The 16,899-nt window shown below is 49.7% G+C and overlaps 1 protein-coding gene across 1 annotated transcript in view; it reads right to left on the bottom strand.

Moving 5' to 3' along the window:
* GPI (glucose-6-phosphate isomerase) overlaps positions 1-11,757 on the bottom strand; it is a 31,368-nt gene extending 19,611 nt beyond the window's left edge. Inside the window, exons 1-3 of the mRNA XM_078606469.1 lie at positions 11,381-11,757; positions 7,252-7,342; positions 2,753-2,821 (exon numbers count right to left, since the gene is read on the bottom strand). Of these exons, the coding sequence (XP_078462595.1) occupies positions 2,753-2,821; positions 7,252-7,342; positions 11,381-11,511 (291 nt within the window). The 5' untranslated portion in view covers positions 11,512-11,757. The remainder of the gene's footprint in view (positions 1-2,752; positions 2,822-7,251; positions 7,343-11,380) is intronic.
* Between the last annotated feature and the right edge of the window lie 5,142 nt (positions 11,758-16,899).

Below are 16,899 nucleotides of genomic sequence, written 5' to 3'. Positions count from 1 at the left end.
ACAAAGTGTGCGATTCATCTCGTGGAACTCCCACAGAGCCATGCCCCCTCCTTGCAGTGCCAATGCCTGCAGCAGCTGACGGTCACATTTTCTTGGTCATGCGCCAAGCTCTCCAAATAACCAAAAACGATGCCCAATATGACTTGGGTGCTCAACCGCTCAATATTTTTCTCCACTGTTGTAGCAGCAGGTCTTCTGCCACAAGTCAACACGTGCATCAATATCGTCGCCATAAAGAGGATAAATATAATCGGTGACATATTGGGCAATGGGCCTTCTTCTCTGGCTGTGCAACGAAGAAGAGCCACTTGTGATGTTGTTTTCTTCTTCCAGGCAGTATTATCGAGCACTGCATCGAGTTTTTGGTTATTCATGCTCACGCACGACTGCCAACGCAAAATCGCACGAACGTCTGTTTCATCCGTCTCTGCGAATCCATCGACGGAGGGGCATTTCCTGCACGCAATAGCTTACCGAGTTGGGGGCGAGTGAAGTTCAGGGCTACAGGTGCGGACCTGCGCTGCAGCCACCAGCCGTGTGCGCGTCCTCACGGGATTTCGCTTCACGCCGGGGAAGCCGTCGCACAGACGCTGCGGTTGCGTTTCTGCAGTCGGCCTGAAACTAAACTGAACTATTTTTTTATTTTACCGGGTAAGGCCCCCCGAGCGATACAACTCTTCTTTCAGAAGCGACCTCGCTTCAACACCTAACAGCCAAATGAAGTCGCTTATCAGGTGGAAATTTATAGCAGCCAAATACTCTGAACGCTTGTCGATTCGAAATGTGGAGGGGTAAAAACTGGAAGACTCGGGGAGAAATCCACGCGACCACGGGGAGAACATGCAAACTCCAAATATACAGCAGGCATCAGCGTCGGGATCGCACCCACGACCTCCTGCATACCAGGCGAGGTAGTTAACATCTCGCCACTGCAGCACCCCCTGCACAAGAGGCAGCCTTCGTGCAGGGCCGGCCCGAGGCATAAGCGAACTAAGCGGCTGCTTGGGGCCCCCTGGCCACCAGGGGGCCCCCGAATCGTTTTTTTTTTTTTTTTTTTTTTTACAATTAAATAACTTAAACAAGTGATATAAATGAATTAATGAATGAATGAATAAATGATTCAAGACAAGAAAATTCTGTCGACAACTGCTGCTTTGTCACGGCTCACGGATGTCACGGCTCATTGACAATTCGCGTGGGCGCGGGCGCGGGCGCGGGCAGGTGCGCGCAATTGTACGTCACGATAATAAATACGCCTAAGCCATGTCACAAAAAAGGACGTATCCCTCTGGTGCCGAAAAAAGAAAAAAGAAAAGGACCGAGGAGGAGAAAAAAGAGCGAGATAAAGGTATGTTTGCATTATTATTTACAGTATGTTTTGTGCAGCAGCAGCACAAATTGTGCTCACGTCACTTGAGGAAGCAGCTAGCTAGTCATGACTCATGATATTTTTATAAGCCATAAAAGTGGTAATATAACGCACCAGAGCTAAATCCCCGCCACAACAGTGAAATGTTATTAATATACATTTATCTAGGTAGTAGGTGTGTATTTCACGTTGATAGATAGAGAGTCTTCCTGAACTTCCCCAAACTATGATGACTGCCTTTGAGCTTCTCACATACCTCTCACAAAATGAGATGTGTGAGCTTTACCCAAATCTTTGGGTAGCTCTCAGGATAGCCTGCACTCTGCCTGTGTCAGTTGCCTCAGCAGAGAGGAGCTTTTCCAAGCTCAAATTGATAAAAACATATTTGAGATCATCAATGGCCCAGGAAAGACTAAGTGGACTTGCAGTCATTAGTATTAATAACAAAGTTGGCCAAGCAATACCATACAATGATGTCATTAGTGACTTTGCCTCCAGAAAAGCTAGGAAGGAACGATTTTGAGGTCATTGTTGTACAGTTGACATTGTTGAACCCTTGCTGTTCTTATGTTTGCTTTCATTATTTAAGTATCTTTTTTTTTGTAACATTCTATTTTTGATTAGATTAATGTTTGTCTATTTTGGTTTTATTTAAAAGATTGCACATTTAATGCACATTTGCAAATAATTTATTTAATATGTTTTTTGTGACCGTTTGTATTCAGAAGTTTTAATAAAAGAGTGAAGTATTTTAAGTGTTGTTTTTATTTTTTATTAATACATAACCTCACTGTATTCGTTTATAATATTCGCTATAACATTATAGTGTGACATTTGTGTCAATAATCTTCTAGCACAGATGAGTCTGCGTGGTGGGAGGGGGGCCCCCAAATCAAATTCTGCTTAGGGCCCCCAAGAGGCTCGGGCCGGCACTGCCTTCGTGCGCATGAGCCGACTGCGTAGGAGCCGGCTTTGGTTCGAGGGGCGGGGCGTTCGAGGGGCGGGGCGTTCGAGGGGCGGGGCGTTCGAGGGGCGGGGCGTTCGAGGGGCGGGGCGTTCGAGGGGCGGGGGCGTTCGAGGGGCGGGGGCGTTCGAGGGGCGGGGGCGTTCGAGGGGCGGGGGCGTTCGAGGGGCGGGGCGTTCGAGGGGCGGGGCGTTCGAGGGGCGGGGGCGTTCGAGGGGCGGGGGCGTTCGAGGGGCGGGGCGTTCGAGGGGCGGGGCGTTCGAGGGGCGGGGGCGTTCGAGGGGCGGGGCGGTCGAGGGGCGGGGGCGTTCGAGGGGCGGGGCGTTCGAGGGGCGGGGCGTTCGAGGGGCGGGGCGGCGGTCGTTTTGTCCGGTGCGATGAGCCCCCCCCACAGCCCCCCCCCACTCCCCGACACTCACCTCTGTGAAGTTAATCTTCTCCCCGCTGAACATGCGGTCTCTGGCCTTTTCAATTCCACGTGAACGTGCCTGAAGGTCGCAAAGGAACAAAGGTACAGACAAAGCTCCTCAGTGATGTGCAGCATTCGAGACTGTTGGTGCAAAGTGCTGTTAGCGAGCACCGATTAAGGCTAGCATGGTACACACGAAGAGCTGGTGTGGCCAGCATCGCACGCCCGCCCGCCTCCGTCTCCCCCACGCAAATGATTACACGACCCACAAAACACGTGCTCGGTTACAGCCGAGTGAACCTCGGGGACACTCAGGACAGACCGAGATAACGCCCCAGTAAAGCATGCCACACGTTGGAGCAATGTTGGGGCCAACTGTTCCCCAACGTTGGCACGTTTACCGGGCCATGCCGAGAATCTCATCGAATCGGCGAAGAATGGAGCCAAGTGCCAGGATCACTCCACTGTGTTTGAGAGCACACAAACAAGCGCACGCATCACACACCAGCAATGACATTGATATCGTGTCCGTCTTAGGGGTTTGGTTGAACCATACTTCACCAACCTGGTCAGTGTGGGTTGGCTTGCACCAGAACCGGTTCAGTTATCACCGATGTTAGCCGTCACTGGGAATTAAACTCGGCAAGTTCACTCTGCAGCACGCAAAGCACTGAAATACTGACCCCTACCCAGGAGCGGAAGTGTGGGCAGTACACTACACGAGGAGCATATGAGCACAGTACAACCGCGGAGTGTGCTGCCAATGCCCCCTGCTGCCCACCGTGTAGCCCCGCAGCCCGTAACAACCCATTGCCCGTGACGGACACCCACGCAAGCACCATCCAGGCAAAAACCCGACTTAGTTTCAGGATGTGATTGTATCGGCCGGCGTGTGTAACATCGTCGTGATTCGCGTGCGGACTGCAAGCCACGCAGGCCCTAAATAACCTGGATCAGTGATAATTGTTTTTTTACCCTTTTATCTGGCAACAAAACTGACACCTTTTTTTACAAGGAGTCATATGTTTGCATAGACCACAATACCTGCAGTCGTAATGCAAACAAAAAACATAACTCTGATAATGTATGCACTGTCCTTGAGGTTGATTGGTCCACACCCGAGACAGCTTTCCTTAGAGCCTAGTCTCACACGGTGTTGGACCAGATGACGCCAAAAGGCGCACAGATAAAAGGGGTAAAAAAACAATTATCATATTTTTTTTCTTCTGGCAAATGAGGTTCCAATGGTGTAAACCTGGATCAGTGTCGACTCCCACGAGCTTCCACCACACCCAGCAAGGGGCACAGTTCCAACAACACGAGACACCGGTGATTTAAGACTTCAGGCCAGGATCCTCAGCGCAACATTGGGCTGCTCCTGAGAACTGTTACGGGATCTTCTTCCCCGGCAGATGAAACGCCTTTCGTGATGCCCTGCATAGTCAGGGATCCAACTATTCTGATTGTGTGTGGCCGTGCTTGAATAGCAACAATTACATATGTAAATACAAGGTTGTTTAGCTACGAGATGATACCAAGGAAAACTTTATATTCATCTCTAATATAGGTTTTTTTTTTGGGTTAGATCGCGTATATATACATTTATATAGATATTTACACGATCTAACCTAAATATATATTTATATTATTACGCGATCTAACCCAAAACAATACCTGTATTATGGATGATATTAGTCGCAAATGCCTACGTGTTAAACTTAAAATCATCTGTCGAAAGATCCGAGGGGGCAACGGTGTGGGCTGAGGATGGCAACCTTCGTTTGACCTTGGGACACCCTTGCAAACTAAAAAATACATTACGCTTTTAAAATAAAATCAATAAAATCTATTCAGTGTCCCCAACACCACGAATGCCATCAACCAGGCCACCAGACATCAATCGTCTCGCTGTGACATCTGGTTTGGCATCCCGGAGGGTTCGGCCAATGAGATAGCGAGGCCTTTTTCAAGGGTGACCCCTCCCCCAAGTTAAGCCACGGCACTGCATGTGGGGGGTCATGAGGGGGGGGTCACATGGGGGGTCATGAGGACTGGCGCCGAGACCTGAGACGCACCGATCAAACCAGCGCAGGTCACTTCGAGGGCATTAGCCGGGCAATTAGTCCAGTATTGAGTAAATATGCAATGTATGTGTGTAGATAAACACAATTGTGGTCAGTTTTGTTAAATATATGGTTTGAAAGAAAACAGGAGGCAAAAAATTCGAAGCATTTTGAGCCTAGCCCTAGATACCACAGGATTTGACGACACCGAACCCTTACTAACAGCACTGTTTGTTGACGCTGCCACGATGGCAACGGCGCACAAGCACAAATAGCAACAACTACAAAAACCTCAATACATTCGTCAATAAGGCGGTTTTAATATGAACAATATATAATAGGCAACTTCAGGCAGTGTTATTGACGAATGTGTCGTGTCCCGTCTAACGGTGACTTGTCACTCATCTAAGGGCGGTGGGATTGGAGGGCGAGCAATGCCAGTGACTTCAGCCTTGCTCTACAGTGTTCTATTACAAGGCAGTGTTGGGGTAGCGGTAGGGCAGTGGTTTGTGCACCCAGTTATTAACTCGACTACCTGAGTTAGATTCCTGGCGACCATTAATAGGAGAGGTGATATCTGAACTAGTAATGGAGTGTCCACCCCCCCCCCCACTGCCTTGCCCCCCTACATTTCACCAATCCCCAGGTGAGCGTGGTGAAGTATGGAAAAATAAACCCCAAATAATGATACAGCACGAGAAGGCCTCCATACAGCAGGGGCCTGACAAAGGCATGTAAATTATTATTTTTATTCATGTGGTATTTATAATAAATGCAGTGAATCTTTTTGTTTTCACTCATCTTAATCTCGTACCTGCTGGAGCATTTGTGAATTAAAAAAAAACATGAACGCGAAACGACATTTTATCTGTGGGCGCTGCGAAACATTGCCAAGGTTTCAGTTTCATTTCATTTATTAGGTATAACCCTGTGAGCCATGATGTGGCTCTTGACTCGGGTGCAACTGCAACAAACAAAAAAGACATGAACAAGAAACATCTTAAAGTGACTACGGTTTAATCAACACGCCAGTGGCAAAGTGTTGCCTTCGCAGGCCAGTGAAAGCTTCGCGCATCACGGGGGTCAATCGAGCGGCTAGACTGTCAGAAGCCATTCATGGCAACGTGCCACCGTCACGCGAATGAGCAACTCCGGACGGTGAAGGTTATGAAATGACGCACGGGGCACTGTACTGCTGAGCGCCGCGCGTCCCAAACTTTCCTGCCGAGTCACTTCCTGGCACCGAAGAGACGTGGCGAGGTCAGAGCGAGTCACCGTCCAATAAAACGAAGCCAACGATTTCTCAACGTAAGCAGCCCTTGCACTGAACAGCTCCAGAGTTAGCCTTGGATACGCAAGGCAACCAACCGGGCGCTAATCCAAGTCCTGGATTTGGGCCATCAAACAGTAATAATTTCATCATCACCATCATCATCGCGATCCACGGGTAGATAGCCAGTCGGTGTCTACCGCGCATGTCGTCATTTGTTTCCACTTTCCTCCGTCTTATGCCACTGTGCCCAAGTAGTGCCACATCTTTGTTGCAACAATGCCTTGTGTCGTCGTAAAGCCATTTACCTGATAGGTCTTCCTCTCTTTACGATTCCTTCTATTTTTCCAAACAACACACTTTTAATTTTCTTCTTGCTGTCCATCCTACATGTGTGTAAAAATACTCTTTGATTCTTTCGGTAAAGTCACGTAGATAGATCGCAACACAAGCGACCGTCGCTTGTGTTGCGATCGAAACCTCGTGATCTATTAATTTTCTACCTACGTGACTTTACCGAAAGAACCAAAGAGTATGGATTCCTGCAGTCACAAAAGCTTCAAATCTAGATTGTGTAAAAATAGTGCCAGTTTCCTTCTCATCACCACCTGCATAAGATATTCTTCTATGTGCAACATTTTTCTTCCTTCTACGTTGGCCACTCTGTGGGTCCAGCTTGGATGCAGTAATAATAATTTACAGAGATGTATTCGCTGCAATACGAAGACTTTCCCTGTGCCCTATCAATCACGGCAGTCGTTTGACCATACCTTCACCACGGTGGATATTGTGTGTTGGTGAAAGTGGAGGGCCCTGGACCAGTTCATATAGCATTCACTCGGTTCGTAGGCAGTGGGTCCATTTATCAATAGTTGGATTATGGTACATGTACAAATGGCAGAAGTACTATTTGTGCATGTACTATTATGGGTCATGTACAGCACTTTTGTCCATCCACTGCTGGATGAGTGCCTCTCCACACCGTGTAGAATGTGGGAGTTATTTAACGGTGCTTCACTCATTCATTATAATTTCTTGTTCATCATTAAATTACCACGCGTGGTGGCACAGTGACAAGCCCGCTCACGGCAAGACCGCACAGCCACCCGATCTATCAACTTCCATCGCGAATGCGCCTAAAGGCAACGAGTGAACGCATCAACCAGAGGCACCCACCAGGTCGAGCAGCAGGTCCATGACCTCCGGTGTGATGAGGTTCTTCGAGTAGTCCAGCAGTAGCTCTCCGTCATCAGTGTTGAGCAGCAGACTGCGGGCAACACGCAAGCCGCGTCGCGCACACGGGATAAACACTCGGCGCGTAATGATGCACACCGATTAGTCAACGTTCAATCTCAACGCTCGTAATGGTTGTCATCATCAAGCCACGATTAACACGCTAATGGATGAATGCCTCCCCAAGCCGTCGCCATCTCTCGGGGTCCTTGCGATGCACAAATTCAGCGCTCAAGACACACGCATCAAACTGCGCATGTGTGGTTTCACGATGGATTTAAATTACATGACGTTACATTTTGGCTAATGGAGAGTCCAAAGCTGTCCAAATGAGACGGAATAAACCGAGAAACAAAACTAGGTAAATGTAAAAAATTGGACGATAAACGATGGAGACTGAAATCAAATCGCAGCTCTGAATTGTGACAATTCATAGCATCGCCAAGACAGGAACTGGTTGATTTCCTGCACACAAGGGGATCTCAGGTCACGTGAAATCTTGCATTGACACATCATCCATTGCGGGTCACTAGATATACCCTCGGTTCAAAGTGTTTTCTTTGTCCACATCACATCTCCATGCTGCTATATCAACTTCGTTTTGGGATGAGATTATCCCATTCACATTAGGAACTCTCCAAAGATGGAAGTGCATTTGTGTCAGAGAACAATTCGGGGTTTAACGTCATCACAAAGATCATGACCAAGGTGGTGTGGCAGGAGCTGGAGATGGAACTGCATGCCAACAAATGCAGGTAAAATGACTTAATTTATTGCATAACAAGAACAACCACCATTGGCCACTACGTGACGGTGACATCACCACGGTGCTTGTGCCAGGCTGTGTGTACCTTGAGGCCACGTGAAGTGTCAAGCACTCGCTGGCAAGTCACAGGACAGACACAGGTGCCATAGGTCGACTAACTGGGATGATTGACAAGATGCACCATCTATGTTCCCTACTGTGCCAAATGGCTGTGTTTTATCTGCCCCGTGCTCCAAGCTCGTTGTTGTGAGCTTCACCCCTCTGCCCTCCATTTGTTGTTGTTGTTGGGAGAGTGACAACCTCCCAACTGCCCAGTAGCTCCACATTCTGTCTGTACCGCATCAGTCAACTTCTTCTCTAGCCCGTGCACAGCACGGCAAGTGACACAACATTCATGATAGACTGGGCAGCCAAGTGCGTCGATTTGTTGAACCCGGTGAGAACTCGACGAAGCCGGTTTGGCCTAATTTGCAACAGTGACGTGCAGAGTTTGGGTCACTGCCTACCAACGGAATTAGGTCACGCTGCAGGCAAGAACGTGTGCCATTGCACAGCTATCGGAGGAGGCGATAGGCAGGGCGAGTGTTGAACCAACAGTGGATAGAGGAATGGCTATAAATATACCAGATGAAAGGTCAATAAAAAAATAATATATACATCGCTGGGATTGTTACGGAGACAGGAACGTTATCTTAACCAGAGGATCAGTTGGGAATGCAAACTTTATATTCCTTCATGAAGAATTGGGATGTGAAGGGTAATATAAACAAAAAATAATATAAACAAATTGCACAATAACAATAATGCATCGTGAAAAATACTGATTGTAACAAAAAAAACATTTACGGTATATGGCAGTTGCTAACGGCGATGTGGATAGAATATAATACGGTGATGGCGAAGGGGCAATCTGTACGGGAGGCGTGGTGGCGCAGCAGCTAACGGGCACTGCGCCACGGAACCTGGAAAAACCCGAGCTCGAATTCCAGCCACGGCTATCATCAGTGGCAAGTGATATCCCAGGAATTCAGCAACCCCCTTCAACAAACCCGCACTGACCGATGTGAAGTATGGATAATAATCCCAGCAAACCGATGTGTGTCATGGGGAAGCCTTCATCCAATAGCAGCTAGACAGATAAATGTTTTACACGTACAGCCAATTTGTCAGTACATTGCTGGGCGAAGGCCTTCACACACCGTGCGGGTCGTGGCTGTTATTCGACCATATTTGACCATACTTCACCATAGGAGTGCAGTATAACAGTGGGTTTCGATGCACTGTCCTCTGCTGCCAACATCAATCCAGCAGCAGGGCTAAAACACCTGCGTATGCACGATGGTCCTCTGTGTGTTGTAAGTATGTTGAACTTCTTTCACACTGCACGTAGCCAACCGTGCTGAATCGTCGGTGGAGGAAACCCCAAGCGAGCCAGGAGCACACAGCCTGCACAGGGAGATGGGTGAGGAATTCCAGGTGAAATGTCTTTTTGTTGCTGCTGCTGCTGCTGTTGTTGTCGCAAGGGTGAAATTACGAGACAATTCGTCCGTTTACCCGTCGGTTAAGTGTATGTCGTCGGTTTCCATTGAACGGCATCGTAGCCAACTAAAGACGCCCTCTCTCTCTCTCTCTGTACCCTGCCAAGGTCATGGAGAAAACAATTCCTATGCAGCTACAGCTCGACCTCAACGGCCAACACGGTCAAAATCCACCAGGCATTTTCCTTATCGAATTGAACACGCTTCTATCCCGAATCGCTCTCATCGCGTACGCAACACTCAACGTGTTCCTTTATCAAACGTGCTACAAAAAACACAATGCACCGGCTGGAATGGGCCTTTTGGCTGAGTGTGGGGGTGAGAGTGGGGTGAGTGAGAGTGAGTCATCTGCCGCAGTGCTGTGACGCGTCAATGCCCCCTAGAGGTGGCGCCTCCTTTAGGGTGAATACGGCAGCGCAGTCCATGCGCCCAGGCACGTCAGCCATGGCCACCAAGCCTCTGCAGCAGTCGCCACGCAGTGGAGGCCAAAACACCAGGCCACGCCCGGCCGCCTTTGTCTCTTTGCCAGTGATGCTGATGACGCCGCACCAGGCCGCCTTTGTCTCCCCCGGCGATGCTCATGCCACATAACCCCCAATCAGGCCACAACCTACCCACCCCCCCCCCCCTTCGTGTCCTGGACCACCAGTGAACGCCCATGTCCCCAACACCGCGCCCGGCATGCCGCGCTGTGCTCGCTTGAGGCCGAACGAAGCGATCGATGGTAGACAGGGCAGGGCAGAGGGCAGGGTAGGGGGCAGGGTAGGGGGCAGGGTAGGGGGCAGGCAGAGGGCAGTGGAGGTCGTGGCCGAGCATCTAACTCGGGGGGGGGGGGGGCAGCATGATGGGCGCTGTCACCACTGGGGGGGACACTCAATCGCACTTTGCAAATGCGACGACGACTGGTTTTGCACGCCGGTGATTTATAATATAACGATGAAATGCCAAGGCAAAAAGAGAACCTCCCAGGCCAGCCTCTAAAGCAGGCAGGCTGTTGGGGGGTGGATGGTGCTGTTTGCGAGCACCTATTAAGCCACCATCACGCCCGGCCGCACTTTCCCTCCCCCGGTGCCGACATTCTATTGCACACCGCGGCCAGGTAACTCGTTTTCAGGCCGAGCCGACCTGAGGGAGGTCGTGGAAGTGAACTCGGTTGGGGGTGGGTCGATGGCGCAGCGCGCTAACCACAGCGCCACCGCTCCTCGCATTGTTAAAGCCTGCCCCGCGTAACGCGACGGAACGGAACTTCCTGCAAACAAATGAAACAGGTGGTGGGGGGGGGGCTAAACAGGTGGTGGGGGGCTAAACAGGTGGGGGGGGGGGCTAAACAGGTGGGGGGGGGCTAAACAGGTGGGGGGGGGGCTAAACAGGTGGGGGGGCTAAACAGGTGGGGGGGGGGCTAAACATTGTCTTTGAAGCGACGTACGCCCAACAAGACCCAGAGTTGTATTAACGATGGCAGGTACTCGACAGAGTAGGTACCCAAGACAACAAACATACGAAACACGCCTCTCTTGTATTGCGAAGGAACATCGCGCGTAGCGAACGATGTTAGAAGGCTCAGCCACTCGGTGGGAAATTTGCAATCGAAAATTCCAGGCCACTCGCTCTCTCGCGGCTGGGATTTCTCTCACACTAATCCGGGCGATTTCCACTCAAACAAAAGGCGGTGAGATCACGGCCACCTGCACCACCACCAGCAACATCTAAGCAACATTGCCAACAAGCGGGCAGCGAGTCGAGAGCATCGTTTTTTAATGTTTTTCACCTGAATTTGGCAAATCTTTCCGCGTCCTTGTCGAAGAGCTGCCTCATCTTGAGCGCGGCCGAGTGCTTGGCGTGCCACTCGCCCAGCCGCTTCCACGCTGGGTCGCTCGTCAGCCCTGTAGCGCTTGCCATTGCGACGAGTCGTGTTCTTTCTGCTTCACTCGCTGGAGGCTGAGAAGAGATGAAGGCACGGAGAGAGAGAGAGAAAGCGAGAGGCGGCGGCGGCGTTTCGTGTGTGAAAGCAACAAGCGCTAAACCCAGCAGGAGCGAGAAGAGAGACAGAACGAGCGAGAGAGAAGACGCCTGCTGAATGAGAAACAGGAAAAGGAACCGCTAACACGTTCGTGGGATGTGATGGATTGGTGGAGATTTGGCTGCTGCTGGGGGGGGGGTGGTGGAAACAGGAACGCCCCCCCCCCCATCGAGGGTTGCGCAACTTCCGAAGACGAAGCTGCGCGACCAATGGGAGTCGCGGATATAAATTATGCTCAGTCCACGCAAGCGCCACTAATTCCTCCGTTTCCTCTCTTTTATTTTGCGGGGCGCCGGAGGTCGAGGCAAGGTCACCGTAGGGACTGCGTCTCTCCCCCATTGATTCTATTCCCCCCCCCCCCTAGGGCCTACGGGGAGTTTTGCACGGGTTATTTAAATAAATGGTGGGGTGGTTCTGAATTGAATCAACACTAAATACATCACAATAAATTTCGATTTAAAGCTTTCGTGACTGCAGGGATTCATCTTCTTGGTTCTTTCGGTAAAGTCACGTAGAAGGGAAGTAATAAAATAATAAAAATAAAACATAATAAAACAATTCTCACGACGTTTCGGCCACAACGCAAGCAGCCATCCTCAGGCGAAGAATGAAACACCCCAAGCTTGGAGCGTATATTTAAGCTGGGTTAGAGGGGGGGGGAGGTGGGAAGAAGAGCGCCTAAACAAAATAATTTGCATATCAAGAGGAATTCAGCATATGGAAAATGCGTAGGAGGTGGGCGGGGGGGGTTCCAAATCAATACTATGCCCGTGCATTATGCAGGATTAGCAGCATCAAAGGGGGGGGGGGGGAAGGGGGGGAGCATTAACAAAGGAAAGGAATGTTAATAGTATGTAGCTTTAGTTACTAAACAACCACGTAAAAAACTACAGTATAAACTGCATGACAAACTAAAGTATAAACTACATAGCATCATCAGTAAACTTACTATACTCTACAATAAGCTGAGTTACTAACAGTAAGTAATACATGAAAAATTCTACGTTGTAAAAAATTATATAATATGCTTCCATCTAAACTTTATTCTCTTACATCACACGCGTCTATACCGTACTATATACTTCCATAGGCAAAACCAACATTAAATTACATACTGTATTGCTATAAACCACCCTATACCTTATACATTTTTAATATAACACTATGTATTATTCTACCCACCCTAATGTGTATCAAAATGGTTTATTACGTCCTTCCAGTGATTGCTAAGCCAGAATCCATCTTCTCGGTTAAAATTGTCTCTGTGTTTGTAAATGTGGATCGCCTCATGTACGAATCTCTCATGATAGCCAGATGGCTTGCAGAGAACCTCTGTCTTGGAGAAGTCAATGTCATGTGAGCCCACTGAGTTGTAACAGTGATCTGCCACGGCTGAGGTGTTTGTCCTACAGTGTTTCAGGTCAGCTTTATGTTCACGGATGCGGTCCGAGACATGTCGTTTGGTTTCCCCAATGTAACTGCTACCACAGAGGCAACTTAGTTTGTAGACACCAGGGTACTGTATGTCTGGAACCACATCTTTTACAGACGGTACCAGATCACGGATTTTATGTACTGTGTTGAATCGGACCTGGATCTTGTGTTTAATCAGGATTTTGGAGATCTTTTTTGTGACCCCAGCAATGTAGGGTAAGGTGATGGTCTTGAAAGGCTCCTCAACAGGATCTTTCTTGGTGGTTGGAGTGATGGCTTTGCGGATTGTGTAGTCGGAGTAACCATTAGCCTTAAGAGCTTGGCGTACGTGTTTGAGTTCACTGGAAATGTGTTCATGGTCGGAGATGCATTGGGCTCTATGATATAGAGTCTTGATGAGAGAATTCTTCTGGGATGGATGGTGGTGGGAATCCGGTTTTAGATAAGCATCCGTGTGGGTGGCTTTCCTGTAGACAGAGTGGCTCATTGAACCATCAGGTCTCCTTTTGATTAGGACATCCAAAAAGGGTAGCTTGCCATCATTTTCGACTTCCATGGTGAATCTGATGGCTGGGTGTATGGAATTGATATGGTCGAGAAATTGGTCTAGAGCAGGCCGGCCATGTGGCCAGATGACAAAAGTGTCGTCTACGTACCTCTTCCATAAGGTCGGGCGTAGAGTCGCAGTCTGGATGGCGTCCGTCTCAAATTTCTCCATGAAGATGTTGGCTACAACCGGAGATAAGGGGGAGCCCATTGGGGTGCCCTCAATTTGCTTGTAGAAGGTTCCATTCCAGGTGAAGTATGTATTGGTTAAGCAGTGTCTCACCAGGGGGGGTACCCCAGCATTCAGTCCTTGATGAACCAAGTCTTCAATGATTGCGATGGTGTCAGGCACAGGCACCTTGGTGAACAAGGAAACCACATCAAAACTGACAAGCAGGTCGTCTGGGGACAGGGCAATCCCCTTGATTGTTGATACCAGGTCAGTAGAGTTTAGTACTGCAGAGGTGGTTTTTCCAGTGAAAGGCCGTAGGATTTCGGACAAAAAACGAGCCAGTTTGTAAGTCGGGGAGTTGATAGTAGAGACAATGGGACGAAGAGGTGTATCTTCTTTATGTATCTTTGGCAAGCCGTACAATCTTGGTGGCCTGGCTGCAGAAGGTTTCAACGAGAACTGTTTGGTCTGATCAATTAATGCGGTTGAAGCAGAAATGATGTTGTTGGTTTTGGAGACGAGGCTGTTGGTGGGGTCTCTTTTTATTTTTGTATAGCTGCCATCGGTGAGTAGTTCTTGAATTTTGTTGTTGTATTCTATTTTGTCCATGATGACAGTGGCATTGCCTTTGTCGGCTGAGAGGATGACAATGTCATCCCTCTTTTTTAATTGAGCTAATTCAAAACGCTCATCTTTGCTGATGTTGCTAGCTGGCATCTTAGCGTTTTTGAGGGTTACAGAGATTTCCGATCTTGCTACGTCTGCAGCGATGTGACTCAAGCCCTTGAGAGCTACATCTACTCGAGCAATTATATCATTAACTGGTATGTGTCTAGGTGTGACTGCAAAGTTTAGTCCTTTAGCTAAAACGGATTTCAAACCTTCAGAAATAGGACTGTTACTGCGATTAATTACGACTTTGTTAACATCTAGCTTTTCAATGTGTGCGTCACTTGTTGCCATTTGGCAACAAGTGACGGCGACGACCCCACCGAGCGCCCGTGCCCGGCCAGGTGCACTATTGAGGCCACGTGAAGTGTCGAAGGTTCGCCAGCGAGGTCACGGAACAGACCCAGGTGCCTCGGAATAGACCCAGTTGCCATGGGACAGACCCAGGTGCCATGGGACAGACCCAGGTGCCACGGGACAGACCCAGGTGCCAAGGGTCGACAGGCCGAGATGACCGGAAGTTGCACCAGCTGAACCCACTCAATTTTCCAACAAATGTGTTGTAACATTACCTGCGGGGCTCAGCCTAACCAACACCTGCGATCCTTGCACGACCACGCCATGAAGCCGTTTCCAGGTGCCACGGTTTCAGGTGCCACGGTTTCAGGTGCCACGGGAGAAGGCAATATCACGTGGAAATCATCCAAGAACACCAGAGTTGGGCGTGATACCCATCTGGACATAAACACATTCCTGCGGAAGGAGCTGGTAGGAACGTTGGGTTGCTCGGTCAATGGCCAGGGTCAACGGCGGCGTGGTGTATTCCGCAAATATGGCCGTGGGCGAGCACAAGCCGGCGTGAGTTGGTTAAACGTTGAGTTTTATAAGGGCACCATGGGGTGACCAGCCCCTCCCCATCCAGCCCCACCCCTCCCAACCCCCACCCAGCCCCACCCAGCCCCTCCCAACCCCCACCCAGCCCCACCAAGCCCCTCCCCTCCCCTCTCTACCCCACCCCACCCTCCCCTCCCTACCCTACCCCACCCTCCCTACCCCACCCCACCCTACCCCACCCCACCCCACCCTACCCCACCTCACCCTCCCCTTCCTACCCCACCCCACCCTCCCCTCCCTACCCCACCCTCCCTACCCCACCCTACCCCACATACTTTGAAGAGAATCCCTGGGTAGTGACTGAATCGGAGACACCAAGTTGGAGGCACTGTTTATGAACACGCACCAACAGGTTAAACACTTCCAAATAATCCGTCTGTCGTCGACTACGGCTCCCAGTCAGGGCAGCGGGTAGACTGCCTCTGACTGGCGACGCCGAGACCGTGAAGACGGAGACGGTGATGAAGACTCCAGCAACAGCGCGACGGGGACCCCCCCCCACTCCACACGACGACAGCCCCGAGGTCCCCTCCCGGGGCCCCTCTTGTACCGCCAGCGTGGCCTGGCTCCGCCTCCGGCCACGCCCCCTTTCTAGAACCTACCCGCGGGTTCCTGGTGTGCCCCTTGCGTGACCTTTCCCCGAGATCCCCCTCTGGTCTATCACGTGGCCTGCTGCTGCAAGCTGCAGATCCCCTTCCCCGCCAGCAGCCAGCGCTATGCTGCTACATAGCCAATTCGACGTCACTACACCTCCATTGGGCTGTTTGGCCTCAAGTAGAAGGGAAAACAGAAAACCCAGGAAAAAACCCTATGCAAAAGCTTAATACCACTTAAAACTTAATACCACCATTCCCCTGGCCACATACTGGAGCGCACACCTGCACCACATGGCTAGCCCAGGTGGTCTCCAAGTACTGACCAGGCCCTAGACTTGCGGACTGATAGACGTTAGAGAGATTACGATATCAATTAAAATCTATTACTCCAACTCGTGATGCGCGATTTCACGATTGTGCACAAAAGACCAACAAAATCGTGACAATTATGCATTTACATAAATCTCAATTTCATGTTTATATCGTCCATCCAGTTTGCCTATATCATCTTACATGACAGTATTGATAATTTACTCATTTTCTAACATTAGGGATTGTCATTGTGCCCATTTAGCAAGTTTAGATCGTTGCATTAGAAACAAATGAAACTTGGACTCAACAACTATCAATGGTAATTGCCAGCCCTTCTGCAATCATTCAGGAAGCCCTCCTCCAGTGTCTTGGGGGGGGTGGTGGGGGGTTGACCATACTTCACACTGGTCAATGCAGGTTTAAGGGTGGCAGGACTGGTTTAGGCATCACTTGCCACGTACATTATCTATGGCCAAGAATGTAACCTCGGGGTCACCGCAGGTCAGTGTAACGGCGCTACTGTGCACCACCACACTGGGTTATTAATTTAGCATTTCCATGGATTCATGTTAATTTTCCTTGTCAACGCATCCAGTAAACTCAGCAAAATGAAACGTGTGGCCATAAAGCAGTCAAGTCATATG

Source organism: Lampetra planeri, chromosome 26 (genome assembly GCF_965212315.1).
Source record: "Lampetra planeri chromosome 26, kcLamPlan1.2.h2, whole genome shotgun sequence".
Lineage (NCBI taxonomy): Eukaryota > Metazoa > Chordata > Hyperoartia > Petromyzontiformes > Petromyzontidae > Lampetra > Lampetra planeri.
Note: the sequence above shows the minus strand (reverse complement) of the source record. Positions and strands in the feature narration are given on the sequence as shown.